Source organism: Lampetra planeri, chromosome 22 (assembly GCF_965212315.1).
Source record: "Lampetra planeri chromosome 22, kcLamPlan1.2.h2, whole genome shotgun sequence".
Lineage (NCBI taxonomy): Eukaryota > Metazoa > Chordata > Hyperoartia > Petromyzontiformes > Petromyzontidae > Lampetra > Lampetra planeri.
In genome coordinates, this window is record NC_136128.1 from 443,930 (window position 1) to 462,602 (window position 18,673).

Consider the following 18,673-nt stretch of genomic DNA (forward strand, 5'->3'; position numbering starts at 1 on the left):
CAGATGTCCCATTTGAGGAATCCACATTTCTTAAGCATAGAGAAGGGAGGGCATAACTAGGGCTGGGAAGACCAGAAACTTTGTGTGGAGCGGCAGGCGAGTAAATGCAGCATTACACAGCTGATGAAAGATCACGCTGCTCGACTTATTCGGAGTGAGACCTCTTCTGCCAAATCCGAGCTGGTCATCAGCACACTGGCCAGGTACTGAAACAACTCTCCACTGTATCCACAATTGCCTCATTACTCATGGAAAGTTGAGGGGGTGTGGAGTGTTTTGTGACACAATATACCCAGGCAGGTGTATAGTTTTGGTGGGGCTGTTGGTAAGGTCCCACTTCTTAGTAGCACGCTCCAAGTCAAGCAGGGGAACCTCCAATTATTTATCTGAGTGAGACGTAATCACCAGATCATCAGCATACATAACATAGTTGACCAATAGGGAGCCATCCCTTGGCCACACCCAGGCATCGATCAGCCTTCCATTGTATTTGTGCCAGATGAAAATTTCTCTGGCACAGCCATGGAAAACTTATTAAACTACGTGGTCAAAAGCGATGTTAAATATGTAGGAGCCAGAGGACATTCCTTTCATACCCCAAGGTGAACAGGTAATGGCTCTTACTTCCCAGTCACGTAGCTTCACCTGGGCCTGTCCACCATCATGAAGGTCCTTAATGATTGTGAGCAGAGAGTCAGGGACCCTGAAAGCACGTTGAACAACCCAGAGCCCTGACCTATTGATGGTATATTTGACGTTGACCAGGTCAATGAAGCAGAGATGTAGGTCCCTTTTCAATTCTCTACACTTTTGCTGTAGCAGACGGTTAGAGAACATGGCATCCATGCCGGACTACCCGGTCTGAAACCACATTGGCGTTCTGCTAGCCTTTCCTCAGCGTGCCTGGCGAGGCTATGTTGAATAATCCTTGCTCTCACCTTTCCTGGCACACTGAGGAGAGGAAATACCCTGGTAGTTGTTTCAATCAGTATGGTCCACCCTAAAGAGGGGGACCACCAGGGCATCCTTGCAATCCTGTGGACCCCTTCCTGTGGTCCAGACAGTTGTGATTGTGTTATATAGACATGCCACCTCCCCTCAGCAGTTTGCTTGGGAAATCATCGCTCCGGTGCTTTCTGGGCTCAGACTCTGGATCGCGTTTTGGCACCTCAGCTGGCCACTCACAGGGGGTGGCTAATTCTTCCAAGATTTCAGGCACAGCAGCACTAGTAGGGTCATCCCCCACCTTGCCCCACGATCTTATCTGGGCTGAGGGATATCCCTTCCCCCAACAACTCTGAAATGCTCTGTAAAGCTACAGACGTGTGTGCACGTGCACGCATGCAAAGACAAAGATCCCCCCCTAGTAACACCTGAACAGACTTGTGGAAAGTGATGGTAGCGAGCACCTGTGAAGCCCGGCACGGCACACAAGGGGGGTGGGTGGCCAGTACCACGCCTTTTTTGTCTCCCGAGTAGTGATGTTTACACACTGCACGATGTACTCATTTGAGGCTGAGTCCACCTAGAGGAGGCCCAGGACCACTTCACATATGCGTTACTAGCTGTTGGCCGTGAGCGGGAATCAAACTCTTGTCGCCAGATTCGTAGCACAGCACGCAAACTGCTCCCCACACACGCGCACACTCGCACACACACGCGCATACACACAAGCACGCAGGCACAGGCTCTGAGCTGCAGTTCAGACACGGCCTTCTCCTCGCGGCAAGGCAGGTGCAGGCCCCAACGCAGGCGGCCATAAAAAAGCCCAGCCCCACTTGAGCGAGGATTTTACAAATTGCTACGGCAGGCTCGGCGATTACTCGTAATGCTAGAATAACCGTTTTTGTGTGCTGCGTTTTTCCAAAAGCTCAGCCGGCCGTGCTGTAACATTAATAAAGGATCATTGTTTACGCAGGAAAGCATTTCTGGATCTCCAGACTCTTGTTGGAATGCCCTGCTTGGGATGTTGCAAATTTCCTTTTCGGAGTGTTTACTCGTGGGAGGATAAAACCCATTGCACATGAGCGAATAACGTAAAAAAATATTCGTGCACAACAGTGGTCCTGTATTAAACCGATGCTGCTGAAGAAAAAAAATAATTCCCAAGAGGTCGTATGGCCGATGGGATGTGAAAAATGCACTTCTGTGTTTTGTGTGGAGACACTGATATGCACAGGAAGCATGTTGTCTGCTTGTATATTTTGTTATTTATATTCTCCAGAAAGATGCTAATTATTATTTTTGTTACGTATAATAGAGTTTTGCATCGATCTAGGACCCCATATCTAACAGACAGGGTCCTTGCCTATAAACATCTGCCGGTTCCTCGGCATTGGTTCAAGAAAGCCTGACTGCTTATGAGACACTGAATAATGCTAATAAGACACGAAATTAAAATAATTCCCAGAAGGCTGTGCGGCTGATGGGATGTGTAGAATCAAACTTGTATTTTGTTATGTGGAGGGACAGATTTAGGTAGGAGGCATGGTGTCTGCTTATGTATTTTTTTACACACAGAGCACAGGTCAGCAGTGGTCATTTAATGATGCAAGCAAACATTAGATTAAAGGGTTTCTTTTCCAAACGATAAACACATTGAACTGTGTAAGAATCAAATATTTATATCTCCCTATATTTCATGTAATGGGTTAATTTGACCACTGCAAGCCACCAGAGGCACCGCAATTCATACGCAAAAAATGCCCCATTAATTCTTGAATGAAATCGTGGGTTTGAGTTGTTGCATTACATTCAACGGTTAGGCAGTGAATCAATACATTCATATTCATCAGCTTACTTGTCATGCTGACTTCTACAGCACTTCCCTGTCACTGCAAGTGGGTGTCTCGCGAAACATCTTGGTCTTCGTGCCATTTCTGAAGGGAAGCACCACAGCTTCACTTAAACCAGCACTGCCCTGCGCATTTGCACTGGATCCACGGCCGGAGTGGAGGGTCGGAGCAGAGGAGTGGCAATTTTATTATACGTATGTGCCCAACCAGCCAGCAAAAAAAAATCCCCGAATTTAGTACGAACAGACTTCAGCCAATGTTACTCCGATCAAGCTGCCATCGGCATCGAGTCGCCATGAAGCGAGGGATCCGGATCTCTCGCAGAGCAGCGCGACCCTGCGTGTTGCAGAATAGCCCGCTGCAGTGGACGTCATAGAGCTACCTCTTGAAATCCCTTCAAGTGACCTCGGTTATACATGGTAAGAAGCGGCATTTTCCCATTTGCTCTGGCACTGAGAATAATGCTCTTCGCATGACAGTCAAAGCGACATTTTCAATTCTCACAGCTGCGTTTTTTCCACCCAAATTCAGTGTGATAGTTCTTTACCACCATTAGTGATCGGGCTGAGACCATCAACTCCGGTTGTATTGTCATCTGTACGCGATAAACTGGTTTACATATCGGCGGTTTGCCGTTTGGATTGGCATGGGTGGCAAGTGCGGTGTATTGCAATCCTTTGCAGACTCAAACTGGAGGTTTCTGTGAACTGTGGTCCATGCAGCAATGGAACGCATGCTTGGAACAGGGACAGGTCGCCGAGCTGAATCATTTCATTGCTTTAGGACCTTGCTTTAACATGCACACGCCAGTGCGATGTCCAGTGAATTGCAGTTCCGAACGAAGAGATGCGGTCATCGCAACAAGCTATTACATTTGGCCAACGTTGTTGGCAGGAAGGATATACCACGTTTTTTTCGGGTGAACATCGAGCACATGGAACGGCAACGATTTGGTGAATGATTTGGTGAACGATTCGGTGAATGACAAATCTCACGGGCAGTTCTCGGTGCAACCCAGTGCATGGTAATCGATTGCGTCGTTCCGCCAGTCGCCTGCGGAAGGGTTTTCGAACATGGGGGAGAGATCGCCGGCATTCTTGAGAGGACATCCAAAACCTCGTGCAGTTGGGGGCCGTGACCCACTTTCTGTCATTACCTCCATGGCCCGGCATGACCCCAGCGCGGCCGCATGGGCTCGGCCGCCGTGCGTCCCGCGCCTGATCGTGAGTGATGCACGGGAATGCTTTGTGCTTGCTGACACTGGCATTGATTAACGGGTGATCAAAGCCTGGTGGGCGGGGCGGGCGGTGAGAAGGGTGCCGACTGTGCTGCTGCTGCAGGTGCTGCCTGTCACCCCAGGACTTCCATCAAGACCAAACGTAGCCCATTTACAGCTTGTCGTTGTATCTGTTGCCGTTTTGTGATTCTGGAGCTCGCAGTCCCTTGCTGTGATTGCTGCACAGTACGGGACTAAGCTGGGGTTGCATTTGGCGTGTGGCGTTTCTCTCGCGACGTCTAGACGCAGCTGTCGACAAATCACTAAAGAATCGTTTGCGTTGCTGTTCGGAATATAGGTAACAAAACAAATAACTCCCAGTTAGCCGATTAGCACGGTTGGTTACGTACGGTGCGAAAGAAGTTCAGCACGTGTGGCTGATGGGGATGTGTAAAAAAAAACCTGTTATTCCACATGTGGAGATACAGATATGGAGAGGAGGTGGATTGTCTATGTATTTATCTTGTCAACCAGCATTGCTTTGCACGCCATTCAAATGTTGAGCTTGTAGCGAACGGCTATGTTTATTTATGTTCAGTGGCTCCCAGAGGTCCGTGCTCCTTGTGGAACGTGGTTTGCGTCCTCGCTTGGGTGGGGGGGGGCATTGGAGGGGGGTGGGCAGAAAGGCTCTGGGTGCCGCTGGGTCACGGCCTCATGTGCGACACGCTGCAACGTAAGAGCCTCGCGTCTCCTGTTGCAAACATCAGACAACACTCCCAATGTCAGCCAGGCCAACTCGGAGAGAGAGAGAGATATGTTTCGCCGTGAACATTAAAAATATTGTCCAAACTCCATCGTGTATTTTATGGTGTTTTTGCTGAAACCTGTTGGCGAGATTTGTATTTAAAATAGCAGCAGCATCTTCTTTGGCATTTTCACATTGGCCTTACTAGGCCTTTCTCTCCACTCACTCTTGTCCTGGGCCATCATTGCCACGTCCACTCAGTCCTCGTCATCCTGGATCACCGCTTTTCACCACCTCTTTTCAGGCCTAACTCTCGCTGTCCACCCTGATGCGTCCATGTTCACACCATTCTTCTGCCGATGCGGTTGTCTTCACGGCATGGACCCCAAAGACATCCGAGTTGATTTCTTTTCTGCTTGTCTGATACGGGCACCACCGCTCTTGCCATCTTCCTGGTCTCTTCACTTCTGATCGATCCAGTTCTGTGATCTCTGAGATCCATCTAATCATCCCCATTTATTCAGACTGAGTGCGTAGTACGTTTGTATGTTTGAACTTATTTCTCACCGTACGCATCCAACCGTGCTAAACCGTACGTAGCCAACCATGCGTTAAGTGTGAGACTGTTGAATATTTAACTTGCGAAAGCGATGTTATGACACTTTCCAATCACGGTTCTGTGTTCCAATTTGGAATACATCATAGTACTCTTTGGTTCTTTTGGTAAAGTCACGTAGAAAGAAAATAAATTAAATAAAGAATATGACGTTTCGATTGCAATAAATTCACCCCTGCCACCGCGGGGTGGATTTCCACACAACGCTCTCTAAAATTTACCAGTCTTGCTGGGTCTTTCATTGACATGCTAATTTCTCTGCTCCAACAGACCCCCACCTCTCTCTGCACCCCCCCCCCCTCTCTCTCTCTCTATTTAAGGCCACGACCGAAAGAACCAAAGAGTAATTCCTTCAGTCACGAAAGTTTCAAATCAAGTTTAATACACCATAGTTGAACATTTCCCAAGCATGGTTTGGCATGCAACCTTAGAGTTGTGGTAAAGGTATATGTATTCTGGTGGTAGAATTCAGTAAATCATAATTAAATGTACTCTCGTTTCAAGCAATCAAACTACATTTACAATAATGAAGAGAGTACACCAGGGCTAATAGATGAGTGAGTGCTGCCTGTGAATAATTAGACTGTTTAACACGTAGTCTTTCGCGACCAATATCATCCATAATAGAGTTTTTTTGGGTTATATCACGTAAATATATAAATGTATCGTTAAAACCCGCCACCACCCGCCACAGCCAACTAGTAAGGGTTGTCACGTAAACAGAACATGCCAATTCGTCACTAGTACAGCACGCCGGTGTGTTGGAGAGCCAAGCCACAACATGTACAATCTGAGTACGTCGTTTCGCCAGTAATTACAACTAGCTTCATCAGGCGACAGTCAGATTGTTTTAAGATCAAAGGGCTCGCATAATGCACATGCATAATGAACTTTGACTGAGTAATTCCCCCCCACCCATTTTGTGAAAGAGCGCAGAAGCGTGGTCACCATATCTACAACTCTATATAAGGAATAGGGGTCGGCACGGTTTGAACCGACTCAAACTGGTTTCAAATTGAGCAAGCCAAACCAAACCAAACCAGCGACGACTGAACCAAACCAAACCAAAACCAAACCAAACTAAGCTAAACCAAACCTCTTGAGTTGGCTTGAACCGAAAAGATGCGCGGCAAACAATATTCGCATTCAATACAAATATCAAGTGTATTAATCGCTAATTTCTACGCAGGCTTTCTTCATATTGAGATTCACTAGCAAGTACTGGACGACGATGTCGTCCACAGCCATCTCCTCAAGCTTGGCACGCCCAATGTCCTTGAACGCAGTGTGGTAGTTCAATGGCAGTGAAACCCCAACACTAGGCAACATCCGCGCCCACGAGCGCACACACATCTCGGCCTTGAACGTGCACTTGTGCAGGTTTGGTCGGTCGAGAAAGGAGCGCTTGGCGGCCGAGTTTGCTCTCTCGGAGGGCACGGACGACGCCGGGATAGGCAAATAGTCGAGGGCCACGCGTCGTAGGCGCGGGTACTTGCCGCCGTACAGCTTCCACCACTCGACGACGTCCATGCTCAGGTCCTGAGTCGGCTCAAGCAGGAAGCGGTCGACCTCGGAGGCGGCGCCGTCGTGAGCGTTGGGCGCGTAGACCATGTCAAAGAGGATGTTAATGCCGCCACGCGGCGCCGAAGGCGGCGCCGCGTCCGTCGTCAACGCTGGGTAGCGCTGGTTGAGAATGTCCGTCATCATGTCCTTGATATTGCTGTACTCGGTGCTCGAGGCCGCGGGCTTGGGGTGGCGCAGGTCGAGAAAGCGGGCGACGCGGCTTGGTTCGGACGAGAGAAGGTCGCTGTACTTGACCATGTAGTCGGAGATGGTCACGGTGGCCGAGCTCACGACCACATGAGGACTCGGGCGGTGGGTCATGCAGTGGCTCAAGAGAGCCTCCTGCGCCGTGATGGCGTTCGAGATGGTGCAGTACTCCTCGGCGCCCATGGCATCGTAGATGGCCGCCGGCTTCTCCAAGAACTGGCAGAGCAGCGCCGCCTGCTCCCACTGCTCGTCCGACAAGCCGGCCTGGCTCCGCGACCAGCCGGGCTCAAGGCAGATGGCGTCGATCACTTGGCGCTGCCTTAGTGTCGCCGTGAGCATCACGTACGTGCTACCCCAACGTGTGACCACGTCGAGGCAAGGCGGCTGCAGCGGGCACTTGAGATAGTGCCGCGCGAGCGACGTGTAGGCCGCCCTCTTCGTCTTGCTCTTGCGGATAGCGCCGAGCGTCGCGCGGAGGCTGCGCAGCAGTGTCTCGAACGCGCCGAATGAGGCCTTGACGCCGAGGTTGACGCAGTGCGCGATGCACCGCAAGCAGCACGTCGAGCGCAGGTTGCTCCCCTCGAGGAGCGTGAGGGACTTGGCGGATGCGACGGCGTCAGAACCGCTGTCGGTGACGACGGCGAGCAGGCGCGGCCACACGCCAAAGTCGTCGAGCAGCTCGTGCAGGCGCTGCGCCATGCGCTTGCCCACGCCTTCGCCCGGGGCCACCCAAAAGAAGTCAATGATGCAGTTGCACATGGAGAACGACGCCGGGTCCATCCAGTGGAGGGTGACCGAGAAGAAGCCGGTCATGGCGTCGTTTGTCCAACCGTCGTAGGTCAAGGAGACGCAAGAGCCAAAAGTAGTAAAGTACTGTAGCACGAGTAGCTTGAGGACGACATACATCTCGAGCATGCGGCGCTTGACCGTGCGCTCAGACTTGGGCTCGTAACCCGGGGCAGCTCGTTGAAGAAGAGTCGTAAAGGGATCCGATGTTACGTGTTTATGGCCTAGACCACTCGTCGCGATGTACTCGGCGACAAAGCTGTCCATGGCCTTGCTCGCGTGCGCTGACATGGGCGTGGCCATCTTGGACTGCACGAGCAAACCCTTCCCCGTCGGCGGCGACGTGACGACCGTGGGCGACTCGGGGTCGACGATCCCATGGGTCTTGAGATGCTTGATACGGGTGCCCGAGGAGGTGGAGCCCGCGTACTGGAGGGTGCAGATCTTGCAGGTCCGGCTCTGCACGTCGCCCGCGGCCTGGCTCGTCTCAAAGTACTCGTCGTGCCACAGCGCTCGGGACACACGGGCCTTCTTGGGCTTGGGCTGCGTCGCGGTCTGCAGCGCTGCGGCGCCGGGGGTGCGCATGAGGCTCTGCCGCGTGTCGCCGCGCGTGGCGTCCGGGCTCTCACGTTCGCTCGCCATCGGCTCCTCGTCGCTACCGGCGTGTTTGGTCTCTTCCACGTCGTGGATGAGATACCTTGTGATGCTGGAGCCGCCGGGGATGGCGCCGTCTTGAGCCGCTCGAGCCATGGAGATGCAATTGCAAAGTGAATTCGCAGGCAAAGGCAACTACAGCATGTCCTTTCGTGTCGCCTTTACAACCAACCAAACTAGTTTGAGCCGGTTCCACCCTGTCCGAGCCAAACCGAGTCGGTTTTCGTAGCCCCAAACCAAACCGAACCAGTTCAAACAGAGCCAAACCAAACCGATTTGGTTCGGTTCAAACCGCGGTTTGGTGGTTTGAGCCAAACCGTGCCGACCCCTAATAAGGAACGAAACAGTTAGACTTCTCCACAAATCTGGCTGTCGCCTGATGAAGCTAGTTGTAATTACTGGCGAAACGTCATACTCAGATTGTTAATGTTGTGGCTTGGTTCTCCAACACGCAGGCGTGCTGTACTAGTGACTAATTGGCATGTTCTGTTTACGTAACAACCCCTACTAGTTGGCTGTGTCGGGTGGTGGCGAGTTTTAATGACTGTTGGGGAGTAATTAGACCATAATTCTCCATACTGGCAAAGGCAGGGAGCACAGAAGCTGGAGCATGGAATCACAGTGCGACACGGGGGTTATGCTGCACTGCCATGCGCTACCCACCCCTCTCAGCCCAGCGGCCTACGGCAATCCGTCACGCATGGTGGTCAGCCGTCAAAGCACTGTCCAGGTGCAAGCCCGCTTAGCTTGCGAGCTCTGACGAGGCCGGACGCACGCCAATTGAATTGGTCATGGTGGATCATGCGTAGTGGTGGGCTCCTGTGTGTTTTTTTTATTGAGACTTGCTGTGTAACACTAACCACCTTACATAATGTTGCCTAGCGTCATGTGATGCATGCGCGCGCGAGTGTGTGTGAGTGAGAGCAAGAGCTTGTACTTCACAATCCATCTGAATGAAACTGGATGCAGGTGTAAACCCAATACCGGTCCCAGGCAAAGCAGCCTTGTGTGTACCTTGCCAGTGGCCCTGACCATTGCCAGGGACTCGGGGGTCTGTGTGACGGTGTGGTGCCAGGACTGTGCTGCTTGGCCACCCATGTGTGGTCAAGTACAGAAAGGGTCCTCGAGGGAATCACTGCTCAAGTGGGCATTGAGGCATCCCTGCCCATTTGTTTACAGCCTTGCAGAGCCAGTGGTGAAAAATCCGTATTCCTATGGCAGGCACGAGTTGCTCATAGGATAACAACTGTGAAGTGGTACCTATTTTATCGACCCTGGAGGGATGTAATGAGCTGAATAGACTCCCAACTGGGATTTGAACTTGCAACCTTGCGGTTGCGAGCCATTCTCTCTGTCGAATGTCACCTATGACCAGGAGATAGAGGCATGAATGATGCTCTGCGGTAAATGTGATTGATGAACAGCAGTGGACAACATCCATCGTGAAGGCACTCTGCTGTATTGCATGACATGTGGCGCTGCTGCAGCATGTGTTGTATTGCATATAGAGCTGTCGACATGAGCAGCTTTAAGTTGTTTGTACAGTTTTACACGTAAGCTGTCGCGACTAATATTATCCATAATATAGAGGGTTTTTTTTGGGTAAAATCACGTAAATATAAATGTGTCATTAAACTCGCCACCACCCAACACAGCCAATTGGTAAGGTTTGTCACATAAACAAAACATGCCAATTAGTTACGAGTTCAGTACACTGGTGTGTTGGAGAGTAAACCCAAAACATTTACAATTCGAATACTGTTACGTTTTGCCGGTAATTACAACCAGCTTCATCAGGCAAATAGCTAGAATTGTCGAGAATCCTCCTGCTTCGGTCTTAAATAGTAACTCTGACTGCTGATGACACACTAAATGCCAAAAGCAGTCCAGAATTTGCTTGTTGCACCAATGCTGCTGAAAAAAATTACTCCCAGAACGCTGTGTGGACGATGAGATGCTTTGGCACAAACAACATGTCTTGATTTCAGCTGGCATTTACGTTAAATTATAAGCATTAACTTTTCATTCGAGGGCTATTCCTCCATATGTTCACAGACAAAGCCACTGGGAAATCCTCATGGGTTATGCAAGAATGCCGGATTGGTCACGGCGCAGCTGGGCCAAAACAAAAATAGCCCCAGGGGCCAGACTCCAGCCGGCCTGTGTGAACAAGATGGCTACTGGCAGAACAAGCGCAGCAGGAGTCCGTTCCGTGCGCCATTCATTAGCCATGCGTGGCGCGTCTCGTCATCGATTAACAACCTCATGGTGTAAACAGAACATTTCCAGTGTGAGAATCACTTTCAATTCACGCGAACTATGATTTCCCGTAGTTTGTGCGCATTGGGCATTACTGTGACTGTGCCATCGGCAGACATTAAGATGGCTTGCGTCCTTTCTCTCTGTATATATTCACAGCTCTGTTTTGTACGTATCGTGGCCATGATTCAGACAACGAATCCAAAACCCTGCGCGTATGGACATCAGCTCCGTCGTCGTGCGAGCCTGCTTGTTCTCTGACGGGGCATGCGATCACTCGTCCAACCGGACGGCCCTGCGGTGATGGCCAGTCCTGTGTGCAGTGCGATGTCACTCATCTCCAGATTGCTGGAAACTCTGAAACTGGATGTAAAGTACCAGTGATAATGTTTGAGTTACCGAAATGGAAGGTTTTGGTGATGGGTAAACGTGGTTGTGGGAAGATAAGGCAAGACGTGATGATGATGAGGAGGGAGGTGGTTGCTGGGTCGGGGGTGTTCGGGGGCTAGCCTCCCTCATTGGGCAAGGCCGCTGAGGTCCTGGGTTCAGCTCCGAGCAACTATTATTTGTGTGGCGGTTGTCGGTGGGTATAGATGCTGTGTGTCTGTTCCTGATTGTGCACTTGTAGGGTGAGTGGAGTGTGTCTTGGAAATTTGTGGCTGGGTTTATTTTGGAAGTTTATATTTTGGGATTTGATTTCTGAATTTTTACCATCATCACTTTTCACCCGTTTTTTCCCCCCCAGTCGATGTCTCGCATTGAGACGTTGTTAAAATCCTCGTGAGCCTGCATTCCCTTTCGTTTTGTCTTCCGAAGTCACTTGAGATGCGACCGCGTTTGCACGCATTGTAGCGAGCTAACTGTCTACAACAACTTCGAACGTAGCTGAAAGTATTTTAGACCTGAGGAAGAAGGTTACAGTGGATTCGCAGGCAGAAGATACTTGGCGAGGTTTAGACGGGCAGCACCGTGCGAGAGGTGTAGCGTGCCGGAGTAGCCCAGTGACATCATCCGCGAGGGCCGTGGTGCCGAGGGCGCTCCACTCGGAGCCCCCTGTTTGTCGGCCATTAACGTCGCTGTACTCGTGCAGTTGAATGGTAAAGTTGTGAAGTTGAGCAGGGTGGGTAATGAGCGGGTGCGTTAGTGCCATCATAAAATGTATGATCTTGAACTTCGTTCGCACCATACGTAGCCAACCATGCTAATCGGAGGTGCGGTGTGACGTCGTGTGACGGAGAATCCTACAAGTCTCTCGTAGAGCCGTTGGTACATTTCATGTGAGAGAACGGCCCGTTGAAAGGGATATTACAAAACTATTTCTGAGAATCCTTCAAGTAACGTTGTCCACACAGCCAACGTAAGAACTTCCCACCCACCCTGTTCCATTTGAGTCTGTCGTATGACAGTCAAACCAATATTTTCTCAAAGCTGAAAATTTGGCTCAAGTACGGTCACTGGTGGACCGGGATGCTACCAAGCCATAATACAGGTGGCTGAAACCTGGATGTGAACCCAGGATATCAGTGGGAACCAGCTCAGCGCTCTGACCTCTCACGCCCCCAGCCACCTCGAGGAGTGGGAGCCGTACGGGAGAGCAGCTGAGCGTGTGCGTAGGCTGGAGTTATTTTCTGTGGCTACTCGTAAGACAGTGGGATTCCACAGCACTGTCCGTCTGTGACTGCGGGAATCCCAGGAAAGCGAATGAGACAAATGTTTAGACCGCTTGTCACAGTCCTACTGCTGAGGCATCGGCTGTGTTGTGTCTGTTGGTGACATTTCGGTGAACACCATCACCAAATGCGATGTGGCAGCGTGCTCGTGATGTCCTATGGCTGATGAGCGGGGTGTCTGCTCACGCGCCGTCCCCGTGTTCACCGGTTACATAACGCGGTTAAGATGCGCGCAGCGTTTCCTCTGCTTTGTCTTGGGAGTTTTGGGAAATGCATCGGGTTGCTGCATTGTGCCTCATTTTCACTGTGGCTTAGGCAGCTCCCGGTGTGTTGCAGTGTCTCTGAAACTTCTTCCGAGGGAGTTGAGTTCTTTTGAAACTCAATGAAAACGTGCATTTGTATGTGAAGCTGCTGCGCTCTCTGCATGTCGTGGCGCTCACTCGCTGAGTGCGAGTGCAAAGTACGAACGTGTTTTGAACCGTCTGCTCATTTTCCTTTTTTGTAATTTTTGGATATTTTAGAAGTTTTAAATAGTGGCAAAAACTTGTACGCTCCTGATTACATCTTTAGTCTGGACCAGGCAGTTTGCGCGTTCCCTGTGCATTTGCAATCAGACGATTGCAAATGCACAGTGGTAAGGCCTTGTGATTACGCAGGCATTCTGGATACCTCCGCGTTTGTACGTCATGGAAATTGACGCAGTTTTTCTGTTGTGGAAAATAAGGAGGAGTTTCCCTGTGCATGTTGGCGCTGGCGTTTGCCCTGCCGTCAGTTCGTTTCGCGCGGCTCTTGAGGCTTCGCTCTTCAGTCGAGAAGAGGGAGTGGCTGAGGGGGTCACTGCATTCAGTCAGCAATCAGCGCCCGGCTCGCAGACAGGAAATCGGAAATGGTGCCACAGGGCGTCGGGGTGGTGGCTTGCGCAGAGGCAAAAAAACGCGTCTACGGTGGCGGCGCAGAGAGTGGCAGTGAGGCGCGCTGCCCTTCGCGCGTGCAAGTGGCGGCATTCAGCCTTGCTCCCTTACTTAAGCAGCGGCCACTGGTGGATCATGCAGGATTCGTGGGTGTTATGTGCGAGCATCGCTCAACCAGTAGGGCCCGTATGTTGTGTCATATATTGCAGAGTTTCGTGTCAACCTAGGACCCAATGTCTAACAGACATAGTCCTTACCTTTAAACATTTGTCAGTTCACCTGCTTTGATTCAAGCAAGGCTCATAAGACATTGAATTTCCAAACTGCCCTTGTCTGCTTGTGTTGAACCAATGTTGCTGAAATGTTGCACTCCCAGAAGGCTGTGTGGCCGATCGGCTGTGTAAAACATTTAAATTTTTTATGTGTAGGGACAGCTCTGTGCAGGAGGCATGTGTTACCTGTTTGTTTATTGTGGGGCTATTGGGCGAGTTGCAGATGCCGGGACACCAAGTGAATGGCTGCTGGCCCATGTGGGTGGATGATCCAGCACCGTCTCCTCGCGTGCGTGCGTCTATTCCCGATTTCTCCTCTCACGGTGGCATACTCGTGAAGAAACGGGGTAAACTTCGCAAGTGGCTATCACCTGAGTAGGAATCTTGGGATTCAACGACACTCCTCCACCCATTAGGCCAAAAACTCTGCTATTTTTTATAACTTTAAAACTAGTTTTTATTTTACTAGGGAAGACCCACTAAGTTATATCGCTTTTTTCAGAAGCAACCTGGCCACAAATGATAGCTACACAAAGCGGCTTATTGCATGGAAATTGCAGCTAAATGAATGTGGAGGAAAAAAATAGGACCCGGAGAAAAATCCACGCGGCCATGGGGAGAGAGACGTGTAAACCCCAAATATACAGGCGCCAGGGTTGGGGTTGAACTCATGATCTCCTGCATAGCAGGTGAGGGAGTTAACATCTTGCCACCGTGGCACAGACGGGGAGTGTATGGCAGTTCACACACTTTCACCTGGGATTCCGAGGCCAGAATCTCTAGTTGCCGTGAAGGCCGTGGTTGTTGCAGGATATTCACTGGTTGGGGCAGAGCAAAGGAACTCGGCAAGGCGCTGCCTAGGCAGTGCCGTGTTGCACTTCGTAATGGACGGATCCCTCTGATGTTGTCATTCTTGTCCTGTGCTGATGCACCGTGGATATCCTTTGCAAACAAGCTGGGTAACTCGCGAAACGGGAGTTTCTCTGTAACAAATAAATGTTGAATTTAATGTTGGCCATTTCTCTTTTCTCCCACGTGCATAACATCAGTGATTCAGTGAGCCTCTCCTGTGTGCAAGGCAGCACAAAAGTTTAACCTGTGGGTTACACGTGCAGCACGTGCAGTACGAGCAGCACGTTGTGGTTTATGCGTCACGCGGTGGCCGTCCCCCGTGCTCGACGGAGAGTGTGTCGTGTATTTTTTAAATCCTTGGTGAACCCTCTTCTTGGTTCTTTCGGTAAAGTCACGTAGAAGGGAAGTAATAAAATAATAAAAATAAAACATAATAAAACAATTCTCACGACGTTTCGGCCACAACGCAAGCAGCCGTCCTCAGGCGAAGAATGAGAACATTATCAAGCTAGGAGCTTATATAGGTGTAGCGAGGAGGAGCGCCTTAACAAAAGAATGTGCATATGAAGAGGAATTTAGCATACCAATGGGCAATGAGTAGGAGGTGGGCGGAGGGGTTTCAAAGTCCCATTATGCCCATGCATTATGCAGGATCAACAGCACCACGGGGGGGCGCAAGGAACAGCGTTAATAAAGGAAAGGAATGTTAATGATATGTAGCTGCATTTACCAAACAACCACGTAGAAAACCAAAGTAAAAACTACATAAAAAACTAAAATATAAACTGATACTTACTATACTCTACAATAAGCTGAGTTACTAACAACAAATAATAAATTACAATTCTACGTCGTAAGAAGTATATAATATACTTCCATCTAAACTTTATTCTCTTAGCATATACAGTACTATATACTGCCATAGATAAACCCAACATTAAATTATATACTGTATTGCTGTAAACCACCCTATACTTTATACATTTTAATATAACACTATGTATTATTCAACTCACCCTAATGTGTATCGAAATGGTTTATTACGTCCTTCCAATGATTGCTAAGCCTGAATCCATCTTCTCGGTTAAAATTGTCTCTGTGTTTGTATATGTGGATCGCCTCATGAACGAATCTCTCATGATAGCCAGATGGCTTGCAGAGAACCTCCGTCTTGGAGAAGTCAATGTCATGTGAGCCCACTGAGTTGTAACAGTGGTCTGCCACGGCTGAGGTGTTTGTCCTACCGTGTTTTAGATCAGCTTTATGTTCACGAATGCGGTCTGAGACGTGTCGTTTGGTTTCCCCAATGTAACTGCTACCACAGAGGCAACTTAGTTTGTAGACGCCAGGGTACTGTATGTCTGGAATCACATCTTTTACAGACGGTACCAGATCACGGATTTTATGTACTGTGTTGAATCGGACCTGGATCTTGTGTTTAATCAGGATTTTGGAGATCTTTTTTGTGACCCCAGCAATGTAGGGTAAGGTGATGGTCTTGAAAGGCTCCTCAACAGGATCTTTCTTGATGGTTGGAGTGATGGCTTTGCGGATTGTGTAGTCGGAGTAACCATTAGCCTTAAGAGCTTGGCGTACGTGTTTGAGTTCACTGGAAATGTGTTCATGGTCGGAGATGCATTGGGCTCTATGATATAGAGTCTTGATGAGGGAATTCTTCTGGGATGGATGGTGGTGGGAATCCGGTTTTAGATAAGCATCCGTGTGGGTGGCTTTCCTGTAGACAGAGTGGCTCATTGAACCATCAGGTCTCCTTTTGATTAGGACATCCAAAAAGGGTAGCTTGCCATCATTTTCGACTTCCATGGTGAATCTGATGGCTGGGTGTATGGAATTGATGTGGCCGAGAAATTGGTCTAGAGCAGGCCGGCCATGTGGCCAGATGACAAAAGTGTCGTCTACGTACCTCTTCCATAAGGTCGGGCGTAGAGTGGCAGTCTGGATGGCGTCCATCTCAAATTTCTCCATGAAGATGTTGGCTACAACCGGAGATAGGGGGGAGCCCATTGGGGTGCCCTCAATTTGCTTGTAGAAGGTTCCATTCCAGGTGAAGTATGTATTGGTTAAGCAGTGTCTCACCAGGGGGGGTACCCCAGCATTTAGTCCTTGATGAACCAAGTCTTCAATGATTGCGATGGTGTCAGGCACAGGCACCTTGGTGAACAAGGAAACCACATCAAAACTGACAAGCAGGTCGTCTGGGGACAGGGCAATCCCCTTGATTGTCGATACCAGGTCAGTAGAGTTTAGTACTGCAGAGGTGGTTTTTCCAGTGAAAGGCCGTAGGATTTCAGGCTTAGCAATCATTGGAAGGACGTAATAAACCATTTCGATACACATTAGGGTGAGTTGAATAATACATAGTGTTATATTAAAATGTATAAAGTATAGGGTGGTTTACAGCAATACAGTATATAATTTAATGTTGGGTTTATCTATGGCAGTATATAGTACTGTATATGCTAAGAGAATAAAGTTTAGATGGAAGTATATGATATACTTCTTACGACGTAGAATTGTAATTTATTATTTGTTGTTAGTAACTCAGCTTATTGTAGAGTATAGTAAGTATCAGTTTATATTTTAGTTTTTTATGTAGTTTTTACTTTGGTTTTCTACGTGGTTGTTTGGTAAATGCAGCTACATATCATTAACATTCCTTTCCTTTATTAACGCTGTTCCTTGCGCCCCCCCGTGGTGCTGTTGATCCTGCATAATGCATGGGCATAATGGGACTTTGAAACCCCTCCGCCCACCTCCTACTCATTGCCCATTGGTATGCTAAATTCCTCTTCATATGCACATTCTTTTGTTAAGGCGCTCCTCCTCGCTACACCTATATAAGCTCCTAGCTTGATAATGTTCTCATTCTTCGCCTGAGGACGGCTGCTTGCGTTGTGGCCGAAACGTCGTGAGAATTGTTTTATTATGTTTTATTTTTATTATTTTATTACTTCCCTTCTACGTGACTTTACCGAAAGAACCAAGAAGATGAATCCCTGCAGTCACGAAAGCTTTAAATCGGAATCCTTGGTGAACGTTAACTGCAGGGGTGGCTCTCGCGCGTAAAATACAGTTGACGATGTACGCTCCTTTATAAACCGGCGCTGGTGATTGTGGGTGTTGTTTGGGGGCTGTGTTCATTAATCGATCCCGAATATTGCCTCGATGCGTGGGTACGAAGAGTGGCCATTTACCTCCAGCGTACCTATCGGTCCCAGCCAATTGAGTACATCTATTTTCACGGAGCCATCCACGTATTGGCACGCTCAAGCGTGGCCCGAGTCTGGCGCGTGCCCCGCTGATGACGTCTCCAGGCGCATTCTCGGCCACGTGTGTCCATGTGTGTCCACGTGTGTGTGAGTAATCGCGCCTGGTGGACGCTTTGTCTGCGATAGCGGCGTCGCCTGCCGCCCGCTGGAGACGGTGAAACCCCCGTGTCACTGGGGAGCGGTGGCATCATGCCACGAGCAGGATGCGGAGCATTGAAACTAAAATAGCACAAACACCATACCCCTCTCTCGTTCCTCTCTTGGTCCTCTTGGTCAAAGGGGATTTCACGATTTGTTTCAGAAAGTGAACGTTTCATGCTGCTGTGTAGATTTGTTTTATTATATTAATTTCAGCAGGAAGGGCTCATTGAGCTGTCTGGCTCTATTTCATGGGCGTCCTGCGATAGCACAGCTAATCATACATTGCATATATATTGTTCAAGTTTCAAGTTGATTGTTGTTTAACCAGGTGAGAACTCGAGATGCTAGGATAGCATCTCATTTGTGAGCGTGACCTCGGCCAGTGGTTCTCAGCCTTTTGTTTGCTACTGTACCCCCTTGTTGAATTTTGTTTCAACTGAGTACCCCCCCTCCTTGCCTAACCCAACAGCGTTTTGAAAAATAAATGTATGAACAATGACCATCAATATTTAAACCAAATTTCCATTTTGTGAGGTATCCTAACTATCTGGTAACTGCAAGCGAATAAAAAAACATCAACGGATGCTCTCTACACTTATGACGTCACTTGTTCACCCCTGCTGATTACTCTTGGAAACCACATCGTTTACAATCAATTAGTTTATAAAGGTTTTTTACATCGTTATAGGTTACTGT

At 49.2% G+C, this 18,673-nt stretch overlaps 2 protein-coding genes across 4 annotated transcripts in view; one reads left to right on the forward strand and one right to left on the reverse strand.

The window, feature by feature from the left end:
* The window catches only part of HIVEP2 (HIVEP zinc finger 2), a 165,050-nt gene that overhangs the window by 32,351 nt on the left and 114,026 nt on the right, over positions 1-18,673 (forward strand). The gene's annotated exons all lie outside the window — the stretch shown is intronic.
* On the reverse strand, positions 6,540-8,678 carry LOC144725102 (uncharacterized). Its single transcript, XM_078604575.1, has one exon. It carries the CDS (start codon positions 8,676-8,678, stop codon positions 6,540-6,542), a length of 2,139 nt encoding a protein of 712 aa, XP_078460701.1.

Coding starts and splice junctions, on each gene's coding strand:
- LOC144725102 (XM_078604575.1), bottom strand. CDS start 8,678: ATGGCTCGAGCGGCTCAAGACGGCGCCATCCCCGGCGGCTCCAGCATC.